General features: G+C 36.9%; 1 protein-coding gene across 3 annotated transcripts in view; it reads right to left on the minus strand.

Annotated features, from left to right (window-relative positions):
• Positions 1-12530: 12530 nt before the first annotated feature.
• TRRAP (transformation/transcription domain associated protein) overlaps positions 12531-18709 on the minus strand; it is a 90109-nt gene continuing 83930 nt past the window's right edge. For all 3 annotated transcript variants that reach the window (XM_051632070.1, XM_051632068.1, XM_051632069.1), the window contains exons 69-71: positions 16942-17145; positions 15792-15986; positions 12531-13777 (exon numbers count right to left, since the gene is read on the minus strand). In XM_051632070.1, coding sequence (XP_051488030.1) covers positions 13493-13777; positions 15792-15986; positions 16942-17145 — 684 coding nt within the window. In that variant the 3' untranslated portion in view covers positions 12531-13492. The remainder of the gene's footprint in view (positions 13778-15791; positions 15987-16941; positions 17146-18709) is intronic.

Below are 18709 nucleotides of genomic sequence, written 5' to 3' on the forward strand. Positions count from 1 at the left end.
TCACATGGCAACAGAAAAGTACAAAAATCACAACAGACATTAAATTCCTCTCTCTCCTCTGAAATATTAATGTTTGCTTGCTCAATAGTAATCACAGTTGCAACAATCCTCCTTCTGTGTCTCTGTCTTTCAGCTTCCTAAATCTGCCAGAAAAAGACAAAAGCTGGCGTTTTACATCAGTTGGACAGGTAACCAAATTCCTGCCACAATATGAAAATGAAAAAAAACTTGTAAAAGACTTCATGTTGTCTACAGCAAAGAGAGCTATAGGGGAGACAAAGAGAAGCCATGTTTGCTGTTTATACAGGCTCTCGTTTGCTTTTTATATTTTGCCTCAAATTAAAAAAGATAATCTGTGGATGGTCTATTGACTATGATAGTGGTTTGCAAATTAAAATCAGACCTGGGGCTTTGCATGTCACTGACTGAGATTAGATCATGTCGTTACACAACACCTGATAGCCGTTGTAGAGCTGGATCCGTAGTGGCAAGCTTAGTGCAAAACCCATAAATAAATCATTTCTACATTTCAACACTCAGTAAATAGCCTTACAGATTGACTCAATACCTTATTTTCTCCAGTCCAGTCGACCCATATATAAATTACAAGAGGCTCCTGTCTTTTTCACTATTATTATTTATTTTTAAAGACCTTATTTAGAAGTTATCAAGAATCCATACACACTTATTCACCAGTGTAATTGCCTGGAAACTTTTCAGCCTTTCTAGTGTGACATTTCTCACCTTGAAAGGGACATTTGCATTGAGAGTTGAAAACAATTTTAAAACTCAAGGCTGAGAACACCTAGGATTGCTATTACTCATCTTTACCAAGCACTGACAGTTTTAAACCTTCTGAGTACTGAGATAGCTATGTGATTTCCTAAGGGAGTCGACCATTGTGCGACACCATTGTTTTCATGTGATAGCACTTTCAAATCATTAGTCCACAGAATTCTATACATATCTGTAAACAGGTATGATTTATAGTCTGTAGGATGGAAAAATCAGACTTACAATATTACATTTGAACAAAAATATATTGTACTTAAAAGACCCTTTGGATTTCTGAGGAAAATGCATAATCGCTTTACTATTTATATTGGGATAACACAGAAGAGGGATGAAAAAAAACCTCACTGTGGTGGGCAGCATGAAAATACAGGAAACAACAGTTCTTGCACAAAGAGCTTAAGCTCTACACTTAAAAGCATATATTTGAGACATTTCAAAGGATTGATAATTCAGAAAAACATGGCATAATTATTATGTAAAAAACAAAATTGGATCCACTTGTTGTTAAAGAAAAAAAAAAAAGGAAATAATCTGCTCTACCATATTTTAAGGATATTACAAACAACTTAGAATTTAAATTACCTTCCTATAGACACCAAGACTGGATCCACATGTGATTTAATATAAAGTTTTCCAGTCTTTGGAAAAGGACAAGTTTAGGGTGCAAAACCAAGCAAGAAAGAAATCAGGCACAGACATTAGACAACAAAATTGGTTTCAAGGGGCCCAGCAGGCTTTCTAATAAAACTGGCTAAAACAAATCAAGAATAAACATGAGCCTTCAGAAGTGCATCACTGTAATTAATAAGGGGTAACTAATAAACAACAGTTCTCAACTAGACACACTGTAAACATAAAACAGACATGCCAAGGGGTGATTCTGAAGGACAAACTAAGCTCAACAATCCCTGAATCCTGCCAATATTTACTCAGGAGGTGTTAAAAGGCCTGCCCTATTTAGATGTCAATTTAACTAGATTATAATAATCCATCCTGCTCAAGTTTTCTTTCACTTTAAAACCATCAGTTCTATCCCTAGAGTTTTCAAAAACCCAATCCTGTATGGCACCAAGTGGAAGGCAGCTCTGTCATGGGAACTCTAGACAGTGTTACCACTGATAACTGACAGCAAGTACGAAGAAGCTTAGAATGAGCCATCACCACTTTCTTCATCCCTTTCATTTTTATCCACGTACTACACAAATACCCACAAACAGTGCAGGAACACAACTAACTTAGTTAATGCTACTTTGTCTACTTACCATCGCAGTGTGGATGGATGAATCTTTACAAATTCTGTCTTTGTTAAATGCATCTCAATCCAAACATCTTTTTATCTACAGTAAATTCATGCTCTCAAAATAGCTCACTATCTTTAATTTCAACATCACAGTGATCTGCCCCCCTGTCATCATAGCAGAATCACAATTATTTTGATCGGGTAGTCCCAAGGCAACACAGTCCCAAAGCATATTACAGCCCAGTGACATGCAGGAACAACTTGAGGTTTCTTAAAATACCAGCTGCAACTATAACCAATCAATAGCACAGTAAGAAAAAAACACCTGCACCCCAACAAAAATGCTGCAAATCTCTTTGCTTCTAGTTGAACTAAATAAATATTTTTTAAAAAAAATTGTTACTATTTTTAAAGCTTGAAAAAAAAAATTTTAAAAATAAAGTGTATTTTTAAATTTTAAAAACATGCATTTAATTTGAAAATAGTTTTTAAAAAAACCCAAAATATTATATTGTTTTCAGAAAACAAAACAGTTTCACAAAACTTGAATGAACTAATGAAATGCCTCGATGCTGGTGTTGGCTTTGTATTTCTCATCACTTTCTGCTAACATTTTCACCTGTTTTTACCTTGTGTGGTAGAACTTTACCCCCAAAATATTTTAACACGTAACATAAACACTTGGACTGGGTGAACTCTGACATCACACAGGATACAGGGGTGTTGGGCTATGACATCTGAAGCCTGAGAGAGACAGGTACTGAAATCTACAAGATCCATGCAGTTATCAAGGGGACATTCATAAACCACTTTAAAGAGTGGAACGTCAGAAAAATATGACATTATCCCATGTCAATAACAAAACTCTTTCTGGCAGAATACTTATGATACTTGAGAGATGGGTGGTAACAAATCAAGCCATGGCATACTCTGCTAGTAACAGTGCCCTCATCCAAATATTAGTTTGTGTAAAGGACAGAGTTTATTTAAAAGGCTTACTCCATCAAACCTCCATCAGTCTTTTTCCTATTTATCCTACATAATACAGTAGGAGAAAAAAATTTCCCCTTTGCTGCTGTAATCAAAGTGATTGTGTGTCACATCAAAAAACATTATTTACTGCCTGGATTAAAGGATTAAATTGTATAGGAGTACTTTGTTCAACATTATGTGCTTGTGCTACAATTTAGCTCCCCTTAATCCCCATACCATTGACACAGTATATTGATAAAATGGTTTTCCCATTATGGCTTTTTTGTTTGTTTGTGATGTATACAGAATTAAAGTAACAAAAGTAAGATTCCTAGGTCTTTTTCCCCAATGAGGTTAACTCCTCAGCCAGCTTTATTAACATGCCATGTATCTTCAGTCCAAGAATTGCTTCTTCCTTGCAGAGAAAATAATGGGAATGCATTCCTACGGAATGCCCATGTTTGTAGGACAAAAGGCAGTAAAGGCAGCTAAGTAAAAGGGAGGAGCCAGGGCTATGCTTGTTCCCAGCTGCAGTACAGGAAAGTGAAACAAAGTCATTAATGTCTTGATCAGCAATCTACAGTTAAATCAACTTTCTGTATGTTTACTCTTTGCCTTTTTGAGATGTTCTGAGAGACCTAGGGGGGATTGTAGTACATGGTGGAAACACTCACCCTACTAGCTGCATCCACACACCGTGGGGAAACTGGCTGTGTTAACGTGCCCGCATATCTCAGAGCAGGGCCACACGGGGGTATCAGCTTCAGTTCTGAAAGAATTATGGCCAAATTGCCAGCTTTTGCTTTGAGAATTGTTAACTTAGTGTAAGCAAATATGGTAAGTGAATTTAGTACTGTTGTCTAATGCCCATCAAAGAGGAAAATCAATTAAGGAGTGTCCAAATCACTCTTTTATTAATCATTTTATATTTTACAGGGCACATGTTGGTGTGTTGCTCCTGTTGTTTAGGATCATGATGTCTAAGGTTTATTTTGTATACTCAGACTTCTGCTCTGTAATTATTAAATGCATAAAAGCAAGTAGAATAATTCTGTAATTTACGTTCATACATTTCCTCCCACTGGCATGCTGCTTCTCTGATTCATGAACAGCTACCTATTAAAGATGGTGGGGACAGATACTGCAAATCCCTAAGAGTAATCATGAAACAATATTTCCGTTACACCACTGATGTCAGGTCCATCTGCACATTTTCATCACTGATTCATGTTCTGTAATCTACCGCTCCAACCCATAGCATTTATCCCTGCTACTTTTGGATATTAGAAGCATGAAGAGAGGTGAATCATACAGCTCTACGTGTGCAGATCTTATCATTGATTTGGGCAAATATAATTGTTAAAAAAAAGCAACAAATACAGAGAGAAAACTTTTGCAACTAAGGCAATAAATTTGTGCATTTGTGTTGTCTTCCATTCTGGGAAAAGTGTAATAAATACCTCAAAAGTGTTAAACTAACACATAGAAATGAAATGAGGAAAATTCTGCTAAAGGTAAAAGGGGCAAACTTTCTTTTCTGTGTCTGCATCTAGCTCGTGGGTGATGAAACCAACCATAGCTGAATAGCAACATATTACTTAAATAGCAAGGATACTTAAAGATATGGTTCTGCATTGGGCCTGTCAGTGTGCCAAGCACTGGTTCAAACTTTTCCCTCTTTGGAAAAGGGTAAGTGAAAAGCAGACAGGAGTGAAGTAACTTGACAAACATGACAAAGTGAAACAATGGTAGAATAAGAAACGTAAACCAAATCTTGAAATTTTCCAGCCTGGGCCCTGGACATCAGAGTTTCTCTTGAGTCCTCAGGTATTGTATACTAAGCTACAATTCTTCCAGCTCCATTCCTCTAAGAATGACCAGTTCTTCATATACACTTAATTCTGCTTAAATGAAAAGAAGTTGTTTTGGTTTTTTTTAAGGCTGTGATCTGACAAAGCTACCTTGTTCTTCAGCAAATTCATTACTATTCTTTTACTAAATGACATTTAAGAGTGAGAGAAACATCAAGAAGATGAAGATAGTATTTCTCATTTGTAATGTCATTTAAGAAGTTGTAAGTTGCTCGTAACAAAAAACCCTGAAACAGTGGTTCTCTTTAAAAAGACAGGGTTGAAAATTGGTGAAACTCCTTCTCAAGCATTGCTTATCATGCGGCAGTAAGTACCAAGAGCTACACAAACACAGCCTAACCAAGTATCCAGTCTTATTCAGCAACAGCCTGAAAAGTTACAAAAAGCATTTTAGAATAAAACTTTAAGTTAAAAAGTTACATTGAATTAAATCAGCCCCACTAAAAAACAGCTATTGAATTAATCTATTAATGCATTTTATAAAGAAGGCAAGCTGGGGTTAAAAACAGTTACCAAAGCTGAGATCTTGTTCTGGGTGGATTTGCAAAAGAGTGCAACAAATGAAGCTGAGTGCTCTTGGATGTAACTATTATTACAAAAATCCACCATTTTAAGGACTTCTTTCAGGTCACAAAAAGAAGTGATGGATCATATAGTACACAGTACTCCTAAAAAATCTGTCCAAACAAAAGCCAAACTGGACTTACTAGATAACTTTCCCTGCATGAGTAATAGCCTGTTCTGAGAGATTAACTCAAAATTCACATCTGTACTGAACCATCCCACAGCTCTACAGCAATCACATCTGTCACAAAAAAGAATGAAACATGCATTTTTTTGTTTTCAATAGTTACCTTATTCACAATGTACTAGTTTAGTGAAACAGCCAAAGCAGAGACAAACAAGTCATCATTTCACGTCAAACTAATGCTTATTTTCTTCCAAAGTTCTGAAAGGCTCAGGAAGATTCTTTCTTTTTTCCAAAATCATCAGATCAAAATCAGGTAGCAAATGGCCACTATTTCAGTGCCCCAGTGTTTCTATTTAATAAGTCTTCAGTTTTAGATCAATTTCCAGAATACAAGAGACCACAATTCATATTTTGAGAGGTCTATTAAGATGCTTCACTGAAAGAACTGGACTGTCAGAGCTGCAGAAGACTGGACTAGTCTGGATGATAATTCTTGTGCTATATTCACTTTAATTTGCGGGATAAGGATTAAAACATTGCCCCACTGCAGTCAATCAAGGACATCTCATGAGCAGTATATAATGTCCTGAAGATCTTACATTTAATATCTATAGCTGCTCCCAACAATCAAGACTACATCTTTGCAGCAGGTTGGTTTAAATTACTTATTGCCAGTTTAACTCCTCTAAAACCAGTGTTCACCTGAATGCCATTTGTACATTTCTCCATGCATTTTTCCATGAGAAAACCACCATCATTACAAACCACACCCAGCAATATGCAGTAACTGCTTCTAGAAATTCAGAATCCCACATATCCACCCAAAACTTTCACCAAAATTTTATATTAAATACTAAAAAGAAAACTCTCTTTTCCTCCAGAAATTTCCAAAGGTTAAAGCAAGAGCCACATATGCCACACAGGATGCATCTAGCTAGGCATCTGGAAGCCAGATCCAGCCTGCAAGGCAAATTCATTTGACTCCACCTACTATTTTTGTTGTGATCTTGCCATCTCCCATGTATCCATGCATGTCCATGCATTTAGTCTCTTCTAGTTGTTGCCACACACGTAGTAAAAGGGAGAAGCAGGTAAAGGTGCTATGGGAGATCACCAAATTTTGGACTCCGTGCCACAGAAATGTCTCAAAAGCAATTCCAAGAAAATTATGTTTGGACCACCCAGATTGCAATACCTTAACAACAAAAATGGCAAGATTATTTCAACTTAGAGCAGAATTTTTCACTACTATGGACCACAAAGCATATATATAACCCCCATCAAATATTTTTTCCCCCACTTACTTCATCCTGGAGAGTGTGCATCATTTAAAGTTAGACAAGCAATCCTGAAGTCTGGATCCCCTGTCTTCTACAGAATCTGACAAAGATGGAGAGTAGTGCTTTCCCAAGGCAAGCTAAAAAAATGAAAGACAGCATAGAGTTTATTGCATGAGGTGTTAAAAAACAGCCTTTACAATAACAAATTTACAGATTTTTAATATGGCATCTTTCTCTACTTGATAATTTTTTTTTATTACAGAAGGGAATAGGGACAGCTATTACACAATGAAACAACATTTCAGTGACACCATCAGACCTCAATTAAAAGTTTTGTACCACTTGTATTGCTTCAATGGATGGTTAAGTAATACTGACCCACTGTAAACTGGTTTATAAATTGCTACTGATGAGAACTCTTGCTGAATCAGCAGAATAGATTCTTTAATGCCAATTTCTTACAAAGAGCAGCAACGAGTGCAGAGAAAAAATAATTAATGTGTTAGTATCAAGAGAAGCAAAGAGCCTGCAAAGGTCTCTGTCCTTTTTCAGATAACAGACTGAGAAAGCTTCTTTAATATAGCTGGTACTGCACTGGATCATGGAGGCTGGACTGAGGGTAAGAAGTGGTTGACTGATTATGGTACATTTTCTGACAGCATTCTAGAGCCTGGATAAATATTCTTTCCTAAAAAAAATAAAATAAAATTAGACTGTAGGCAGCCAGTGAGGGCTGGTATTAGGGCATAAGGCACCTGAATTTTAAAAGCCAAAGCTAATATCACTTCTAAATACAATAAATGCCTATACAATATTCAGGAGCACAAGAATCAGGTGGATTGGGAAAGGACTTTAATCAGCAGTTTGCTATGAGAGCTGATTTCTGCAACAGTTAAAAGATTTCTTGCAAGAAATCCAACCAGCACCAACTAAATGGCAACATATATATTCATACAAAGTAATAAAGTGGTTTGCATTGTTGAACACAACAAGAAATAAAGAGCTTCTGTCATCATAAATCGAGAAGTCTATACTTCCAAAATACAGGACAGGGAGGCAAGAGCCCACACCAGTTACTGCTTCTCCCTTGGAAACAGGGACATAGCAGAACACTACAAACCACGTGAAACTTTGTATCAGGCTTCTTGCAAGCAGTGAAGTCATGGCAATCTTTCAAGGCTAGACAAGGTCAGGACAAATTTTATAGTTCCCTCAAGAAATAGTTTCCAAGACCATTATTAACCACATGTAGCGTTTCAGTGGTGTAAGAGGGAAAATCATCACCTAATGAAAAACAAAAGAAGAACTGCTTTTGTAGCACCAAGATCTCCCTTAACAAGCTTCCACAACAATGTCTTCAAAGTCCTGGCTGTACAAAATCCAGCCATCAGAGTAAGTTACCACAGCTAAACACATTTGCAAGGCTGCTTACTGTCATCAGCACAACAATCTGGACTGGGGAAATTACACTCGAATTAATTTACTGCCAATTAACATGAACCTTTAATTACTGACTCAGTTATTGAGGGGGAAACAACAAACACAAACAATGAAACACTTAAGAGAAGCACCTTTCTTCACGTTTTGTCAAGCTCAGCTTCAGTTTGCCACCTCTCCTTCCTGCTTCGGAGCCTCAGGTTCCCTCCTTTTCGCAGCCGGTGCCTCCCAATCCCTTGGGTGAAGCCACGGGCAACATATAATGGCGCCTTTCGCCGCTCCTTGCTTCCTTTTCTTCTCCTCCACAGGTCTTCTGCTTCTTACTGCTGGTCTGGCCTGTGAGGATCCTCCACAGCCGGGTTCCTCCCAGCGCTGCTGGTGGACATGCTGCGGCACCACGAGCTCCGCCAGTGGCTGAAGTTCCTGCCTTCTGGAACCAGCTGGAACTGGCCCTGAGCAGCACAGGGCAGCCGGCAGCCTCCTCCCCGCAGGGCGCTGCTCCAGCGCCTGAGGCCCAGCAGCCTTCACGCTCAGTACACTCAGATGTGGTGTTTTCTGTGAGGTAACCGAAAGAAAGAAAAAACTCTTCAAGTAAAACATTCGATTATAACGGGGGAGAGGTCGGAAAGCAAAGAGAGGACGCAAAATGGCTGACACAGGAATAGTGATTCCTCTGCTCTTTTCTTGAAACTCTCAGGGAAAGGCAAGGCTAATTTAGAGCAAACGAAAAGGCCACAGTCAAGAGGTGAAATTCTAGTTTAACAATTTCACAGACTTTTTGTTTTTTTTCCTGCGATTCAGCACCTTGAGTCCTCCTGTAAAAGAAATTGCATGTAGGGCTGCCTACGAGTGCCTGCACAGGTGAACACCAAGGACCCCAACACATCCAGTGAATGATGATAAATCACATGCAAGACAACAGTTGTTTCACATGTGCCCTCTTGAACCTCTTAGATGTGAAATGCACCCACACTGAGCTGATTAAAAGCTCCTGTGAGTGTGCATTCTTCTCCCTGAATAGGTTTCTACACCACAAAGGAACATTTCATACATCATATTTGAAACAGATTGGAGCCTTAAAAGCAACTTTATTCTACTGCCATTACGAAACAGAGCTTTCATTGTCTGCTGCTGAAATGCTTTGAGTCATCTTCTTCCAGTAATAACTAATCTCTCACTCGCTCTTTGTATCTGACAATTCATGGACAGCCCAATTACAGGAGAGGAAAGCAGCACACCAGTTTCAGAGGGTGGACTCACCCAACTAATGGTAAATTATTTTGTTTTGGAATATAATTCACTTAAGCAAATGTATTCTGATAATCTACTTCGAGAGCAGATTGTAATAATAAATGGCTAAACTGAAGCAGCGTTGTCTAATAAATATGGAGCCAAACATCATTTCAAAAATTAGCAGACTGAAATAATACAGTATATTTCAGAAAACTGACAACTATTTATTCTCCATGTAAAATCCACAGCTCACATTTTTATCTGCAGTTTTTCATGCCAAATCTGTGTCTTTGTTACTCGTATTTCTGTCACTCAAGTAATCTACCATAAAGCCCACTTCATACCAACAAGGGTATGTGTGTGAAAGTCTACCAACATGTACATCTCCATTTTACACAGACTTAATATATGGCTGGCACAACTATGGTGTGAAGGACTTGTTACTAGTTAGCCTCATAAAGATCCAGCCAACTCTGTCTAGGAGTCTGCAGGAGGAAAAAATCCAAAAACACAACAGGAGGAATTTTTAAGAATGGCATAATGCACATACACAATTTCAGAGACAATTTTAATTTTTATCTCTCTTACTTTGATTTTACAGAGTAATAACAGGGTTTTTTTTCATGTAATACCTAATTTGAAGGAAGAAACTTTAAAGGGATTACTTAGAGTGAATTGATAATTAATGAATTTCCCTTTCAAGTATGTGCTCAGCAACATGCATACTGAGCATATATCTGAACTAATGAGACAGGGGGAACCCTTATCTACAATCATAAAAAATTAAAGGCAGCAAAGATAGATGCCAAGTGTTCTTGAAGATAATCAGAACTTCATATACTGTACTATGTCAAGCCACTTACCTGCTAATGGGCAGTTGCTGAGCATACAAGTTATGTCAGAAGATTTCCTCCAGGCCCTGAAGAATGCTCATGTAAAAATGCTAAAAGCTTTTAGGATTTGCCTCCTTGGAGACTGTCATAAAACTCTGGGTCAAGACTGTGTAAGCCTTCTCACAAAAAAAGGTAAACCTATAGCATATATTCATGAAAAATGAGAACCAAGCATTAACATTTGTGCATTAACACTGTTTGGGGCCTCATTAAAATAATTATCTTCTCCCTACTAGCTTTGCTCTCTTGCATCCCACATTTTCTTTTAGGAGTGTATTTGAATAAACAAGAGAGTTGTCACAAATCTAAAACCAAGTTTGTCTCTTTTAACTTACATTCTCATTTTTCCATTATGATTTCTATTATGAACAGAGAAAGTGGCTGAACTATGTGACGATTGTCAGGGAATGTGGTGATATCTCAGAGTCAGACATATTTAAGACATGCAAATGATTAGGGAAAGATACTGCAGCTCCTCTGATGCAGCATGTGTCATATTTCACAGCTACAATCGTTACTATCTTCAATAAAAGGAAGCCAACAATCGCTCTCCTCATGAAAGCAGCAGGCTTAGTTGTGAGTGACTGCATCTAGAGTATGTTGTGACACATGCAGAAAGCATTATGTTTTATAAAAAGAAAGTTCAGGTTCTTCTTGCCAATGTGATTTTGATAACGAAGGAAATCTTTGCCAAAAAACAAGAGATTTGTTTGTTTCCCAAATCCTTATTATACAGTCCTTAGCATTTATGTATTTGAGCTTCCACTTGTATACACTGCAGATAGCCTGACTCCATCTGTCAATCCTCTCTTCAATACATAAGGAGCACACAAACCAAGTGTGGGAACAAAGGGACCATGCTTTATTCATCATAAAAGGAAACAGAACTATAACCTAGAACTAAAAGTATCTGGTGAGAATAAACTCTTCCTCCCAGACAAATCCCACAGCAAATCCTTTGATCCAGGAATGAACTATGTTAAGCAGAAAGACTTGATCCCCTTCATCTAAATGCCTGCATCTCAAGTCCACAAACTCACCAGCCTTACCTGTCATTATGTGGGTATGGTTCAGGGTCAACCAGTTGGCTACCATTCTTTTTTAAGCTTTTGAGGGCTGAATGCTTACCATCTGTTTCTGCTGGACCTTATCTGCTATAGATCTGCTGGACGCAGGAAAGAAGGCCGCAGACACCTAGCAAAGTCATGACATGCTTGAGTTCCTTAGCTCTTGCTAAGGTCTTCAAAATAACTAAGGGGAAAGGCAGTAGTGATTCAGCTGGGAAGAGCTCTGGTCTGTCTCACCTAGGAAAGAAATGAAAAAACCCAACAACTTGCATTGGAAATCCTCTAAGTGAAATAATTTCAGAGAAACATACAACGTATTGTAAGTTGCAGTTTAAGCTAGCAAACAAGTATTTCCAATTTGTTTTTTATTCCAAAACTTCTAGGATTAGATTATTACAACTCTTACATAGAATAAGCTAAATTTATCATTGTTCTTTAATACCATGTTCTATTTTACAACTAAAATGGAACTTCCATTTATTTTCCAGGCTTTTTACCTAAAAATAGGACAGTTTTCCATAAATGAATTATTGCACATTTACGTTTCATTTATGAGCACTAAGCTTTCCTTTTCATTCAGTCAATAGTATCTTAAGTTCCACTCTCAAAAGCAGACAGACCCATTCTTTACTGTGGTAATCAAGATTGTTTCTGTGGGAATAACACAACTCCACTGATAAGAGTTCATCTGCAGATATAATCTTGACCTCTGAACAATTAGTTAAAAGCTGAATTTCTCCTAGACATGAAACAGACTATTCTGTTTCAAGAAAGACTTCTAGAAAACAGATGGCTAACACATTAATTGACTGACTAGGAAGAAACTGTATACTGAATGGAAAAACCTTATCATATGCACACTTCCTATTTGCAGCTCTTCTGTAAACAACTTCAACACTACACATGACAACATCACATCCACATCCTAATGATGCAGTCATCACCCTTTAACATACAGTCTGTTTGCATTTATTAAAGATTACACCTGCTTTTTGGTCTGTTTACCCCACAGTATTATATTTAAAATATTCTAAATAAAAACAATACAATAGAGAGTTTTACAAAATATTTATTTTGAAAAAATCACTCTGTACAAATTTAACATTCTCAACACCAAAGTTTTATAAAAATGCTAATACAACAGAAAGACAAGTAAAACAACAAACTGATCTTTCCTTAAATTACAGAGAAACAGATTCATTCTAAAGAAGCTATTGCAATTCTGAACATTAAAAAGGATAACTCTGTAAGATGTATTTTTAATCTATTACAGCCAAATACATGTATCAAAGGATAACTTTTCCCATCCTTTTTATAAACTTCCCCCCCCAAACACTGTCCACAACTAAACCAAATACCCTAAATGGTTTACACTTGTACTGTACATAGCTTGTGCTCAGGGAAAAGCTGGCACAATTTGATCACCATATTCTCAGTGCCTAACAAAAAGTCACCTCTATACATTTGGTACAAATTCTCTGTACAAACCAACATCGCTCATGTAAATTTGAAAGAAACTGAAAGGAAGAGTATTTATTTGTGCCTTCAATTTGGTATAATGAAGGGACAGATATGAAGTAAAATTTCACAAAGTAAAATTCAGTAACTGGGAATACTGTCTTCTTTTTTTTATTAATTACTATTGTATAAAAATTTTATATACTGCAGGTTATTAGGAATGGCAGGCCCTAAATCTAAAAGTGCTAGTTTTATAGTTCCCATCATAAAATAAGATTTTTCTGTATATTATTTAAGTTTCCTCTCTTCATTTGAAACTACTTGTGAAAGCTGTTGTTGTGTATTAAAAACCTTTTTTAAGCAGGAGGAAATATCCCATCACAAAATTAAAAGCAGTAACATTTTCATATTACTGTAAACACAACTAAAATGAAGACTGACAAAACGCAGTGTGACAGGTAAGCCACGGTCTGGAAAGCTTTTTTCACATTTTCTTAACACAATATATGGCTCACACCATAAACAGCAGCAAAAAAAGCTATTGAAAATTTCAAGTTAGAGCCAGGGGTGCCAGGCAGGATCCATACGACAGAGATTATCCAAGCTATTCGCAGCTGCTACCAGAGTGTTGACTTTGCTTTCTCCACCTTCAAACTGAGCGAGATTATGAAGTCGAGTCATGATGGCAGTAACAGCTTTCTGAACTAGTGAAACCAACTGCTGGCTGTCCATATTTTCGGGTTGCCCAGCTGCTGAGAGTGGAGAGGAAGTATCCTCCTGTGTTTTCTTGTGCCATGCAATTATTTCATCCCGTAGCACAGTTTTTAGGATGCCATCAACCTATATGAAGGAGAAAAAATAGACAATTATATTTAATCCAAAGAACCATCAGGGATTATAAAATTATACCTAGATTTTAGTCAATAGCATTTTGACACTTTTGGTCCCACTTTGCATTCTCAGTCTTCTCAGGATGAGTGTGGCTACCAATTGTCTACTACTTATTTTTGAGGTTTTTATTTTTAATGAAAAGCTTTCATTATGAAAATACAACAAAGTGACTCCTACAGAAATGGAATATCACATAAATTATATATTAAGATCTTCATACACAAATACAGTCATGTATATTCTCTCTAAGTTACTCCACTAAATTTATGACTTAAGCCACAGGTGCACACATACACAGAAATCTTGTGTAAAGATTAAGAGTGCTTTGCAAAGCTGGGTTTGGTTGGTTGGTTTTTACACAATTATTAGGCTCTCAGGATATACTGTTTTTCTGTGAAACAGGGAAAGAACACTGACTGTAATATACATACAAAGGTATATAATATATATATGTACATACAGGCCAGTTCTATTCTTGGATATTCTTGCTTCTAAAATAAACTTTTTAGGTATGCTGCCTGAGTCAAATTCACTGTGCATATTTTATGGACATTTGTAAAAAAAGATAAATGTGGAAAGTGTTAAAATTATTCCTCTCAAGTCAAAAAGATAAATAATCTAAAGCAATAATTGCTACATGTCTGAACTCACCTTGGCACTCATTGCTCCAAAAAGAATAAACAGGCATCTGTGCTCTGATCTTCAAGAAATTACAGAATCACAGAATATGTCAAGTTGGAAGGGACCCATAAGGATCACTGAGTCCAACTCCCTGCTCCTCACAGGACTATCCAAAATTAAACTGTATGACTAAGAGTGTCATCCAGACACATCTGCTGTGACCACTTCACTGGGGAGCCTGTTCCAGTCACCAATCACCCTCCTGGTGAAGAGACTTTTCCTAATGTCCAGTCTGAACTTCCCCTGAAACAGCTTCATTCCATGTCTTTGTGTCTGATCACCGGTCAGATAGAGGAGACCAGCACCTCCCCCTCCACTGCCCCCTTGAGGAAGGTGTAGAGTGCAACGAGAGCCCCTCTCAGCCTTCTCTTCTCCAAGCCGAACAAACCAAGTGATCTCAGCCGTTCCCTCTCGTCCTCCAGACCTTTCACCACCTTGGTCACGCTCCTCTGGAAACACTCAAATAGCTTCATGTCCCTCCTGTATTGAGGCACCCAAAGCTGCACACAAAACTCAAGGTGGGGCCACACCAAATCAACGTGGCAAGTCTAATTGGGTTTATTAACAGGCCATGTCTGCAAATTTGTTTGCGCAGATAGTCATGGCTATAAAAGGTAAGATGATGAATTATTAAAAAACGTTGTAACAGTTTTCTGTATTAGATATAAAGAAAAAAATCACTTTAGAATAATTTCCTTCTTTTAAAAAGTAGCTCACACCCTAGCTACAGTACACTCTGTGCGATGTCTTCTGGCGCAAATTGTTTGCCTAAGTATAAGATGCCTCATTTTTGGAAAGCATTAGAATTTAAAAGGAAGTTAGACAATCTCTTTAGAAAACTACTCCGTGCTAAGAGCTAGAATCCATCAAAGTACAGTATAACTTTAGCATTCTATTCCATTAACAAAAGGCCAAGACACACTTCTATTCACAGATTGTTATGAAGATTCTAAATGATACTGCGTTTGTCATTTTACTATTTAGCACTGCTAGCATTTGTAAGGATTTGTGAGGCTGGAGTGGAAACGATCAGCCTGAATTAACATGCATGGGGAAAAAAAAAAAAAAATCAAATTAAGGGTAGAATTACAGTCATCTTCTTCCTATTCTTTCCAAAAAGGCAAACTGCAAACATTTAGCTGGCCTTTCTGATGATCTGAGGGTAAGATTTAATAACAAATATGGACTGTTTGGTTTCTGTCTTAACCAAGAAAGTACTGTTCAATTTATAAATTGACAAATACAACACACCTGCAGACAAGCTTTCAGAAGGTATACAAACCTTAAAGTTTGGCTGTGCGAAGCAGCGAGCTACTGCAATCATAGATGCAGTCAGTGGACCAGACACCCCAATGGTGGTAAGAAATTCAGAAATGTTTGGGGTAAGGCGGAATGGAACTGGACGATTGGCATCCAAATCTCCAGTAGCATCGTTAATGTCAAAGCGAAAGTAAGCTACATTTAGCTTGCCTGTATCCTGGATTTAAAAGCAAGATGCACAAAAGTAATTAAAGAAACAGATTTGCATTAATGAAACCAAAGAAGTAATTTTTTTTTTAATTGTTAATACTCAAAGTACAAATAGTACTCCAATAGCTCTTGACTCTTTAAGCCGAACAGTTTTTGAACAAAAAAGCTAAAGGCTTGAACAAAGTCAGTTGCATTTCTCTCAAAACATGTGTCCAAAATCCCTTACTAAATACCTATTATTGTAATATCAAACTTAAGGAAGAGACTCTTCTGTAGCATAGCCTATATAGCGTCATGCAGATAGACAGATCTTTGTTCTCTACATATCCCAGCTCAGGGCAAGGGATATGCATTTTTCACTCTAGGTAAGCAGCTGAATGCTTATCTAGAAGAATTAAAGAATCTTAATTGCTACACAGAGTGCTACCCTCCAGGCATTAAAATGGCATGAAGACTCTAACATACACCATCTTTGCCCTACTAAGGTGGCAAGCCTCACCTTATGTGTTGGGTTAAAACAGAAAAATCACTGTTAATAAGAGTTGCAGCTTGATGGCAATGCTGAAAAGAGAACAGTATTTGAAAAATGGTATTTCTCTTTAAGAAAATGAAGCTCTAAATGTTTGGGTTTTTTCATCTGTTTGACACAGATCTATCCAGAGCAATATTTTGGAGGACTAAAATGAGAGACTTATCAGTGATTTACATAAACAATTCCAATATCTAAGAACAATTTCACAAAGGTCTCAGTTCTCACCACAGAAAGTAAAGTTGATGTCCACAGGGATTGCAGTTTAAATTACTACTTACATGATGTGCAATCACATATAAATGAAGAGCCTACTGAAATGCACTGTTAATTATATATGTCGAATCACAGGTTTGACTCACTTCAAAAGTATAGTTGAAATTTCCATTTGATCAAAGACGACAGCGTGCGTTCAGAACAAACTAGAGCATACCTGGGCAATCTGCAGCATTTCAGGGTTGAGTCTATTTAAATGAAAGATGAATTCTGCAAAGCCAATTAGGGCTAACTGAATAGTGAACATCTTCCGAAAAGTCCAGTAATCCGTAGCATTGGGGAAGGTGTGCAGAGCCCACTCCTTCAGCATGCTGCGTGGCACCATGTTGCTCTGTACTTCTTTAAGTATATCTCTGAGAACCTACATAAAAAAAAAAAAATTAAATGAAAGACATCGTTTTTAACACAATTCTTAGCAACAGACCAATATGCCAAAAGCAATTACCAAACTTCTCCCAACTGCTATATCCCATTTGAGAAAAACAAAAGAAAACACAAAAACCACCCTGAACTTGAACGCTTCCAATCCAACATTGTTTCCTGACTTCTTTGTCAAAACACACAGAATATTTTGTTATCTGAAAAGACTAAATTTTTAATAAAACTATATAAGCATGAGAACTGCAAACAGGCATGTTCAAAAACCCAAGACTGAAAAGTTACATATCCTGATTTTGAAATATCTTCTATTCAAGACTTCCAATCAGAACTGAGCTAGAGAGACACTAAACTTGTGGTGCTGGACTTCCTTATGGGAAACTAAAGGAACATACTTCAGTTTTCTAGCTTCACTGCAAGCTTGATATGCATTTTGCAGCAATAAAATCCTTTCTTTTAAGCATAATGGCAAGATTTGAAATTAAACAAAGGACCTACAAAGCATGCAACCTAGAGACAGCTCTCTGGATGGTTTCTTCATATATGGGGTAAAAGGTAAAGGATTTTTATTACATAAGTAGGGAAAGACATTGGGTAATTTGTATCATGCATCATTACAGTGAAATTACCTCAAAAATACAAAAAGACAAAAGCTTAGAGCTGTTTCCAGCTGGTTCTGGTAACTGAACACTGCTATAGTTTTTTTCCCCTGGATGCACACATTCGCCATCTATCAAACTATTTAATTACTGTGGCATATTCTAGCCTAATTAATTAAAAAAACAGAGTTAGGATCTCTTCTATTACAGCAGAAAGCATGATAATCATACTGACTTCAATTAAATGGCTTTTAAAGAGTTTCATAACCTGAAGGAAAAATTCTCAAAATAGAAACAGATGTTATGTAACACTTTGTTTTATTTTGTAACAAATTTACTCTAAATGATGTCTTGAGATGTAAGAATACCATGTACTTCCCAAAAGCTATATTTGAAAAGGGACTGGCATTTTTTGTAAAAATTTGCATTGACCTTAAGAAAAATACATAAAATAACTTCATTTATCACAATTGGATGTTTGGTGGTGGTTACAGAGACAGGGAGCTTTGTTCTTTCTGAGTAGTATCACTTACTAGGGTGAGATTACTTAACTGTTACTATTCAACTTAGATTAAATTAATCCACTAGCAATTTTAGGAGATACATGAGAACAACATGGGAAGCCTGTGTCACACACCATGCTGAAACTGCTTATGTAAATTAGAAATGTTGTTTCCTACATTATCAATAGATTATTTTCAAAGCACTACAAAGAAGGGCCAAAAAGCAATAAACGCCTTGTCTGTTTTCAGTTGCAGTTACCCAAAACAACCTAAAGTAAAAGAAATACAGCTTTTTTTAAGCTTTCCAAGAAAAGCTGAAATACCAAAAAGATATAAGAGTTTCCAGGATACATTAAGCAAGAACAAAATGAAGACCAAAAAAAAAAAAAAAATCAAAACAACATCTCTGCAAAATAATCTGTCTCACATCTAATGAGAGGTGAAA

The sequence above is a fragment of the Apus apus genome, chromosome 14 (genome assembly GCF_020740795.1).
Source record: "Apus apus isolate bApuApu2 chromosome 14, bApuApu2.pri.cur, whole genome shotgun sequence".
NCBI lineage: Eukaryota > Metazoa > Chordata > Aves > Apodiformes > Apodidae > Apus > Apus apus.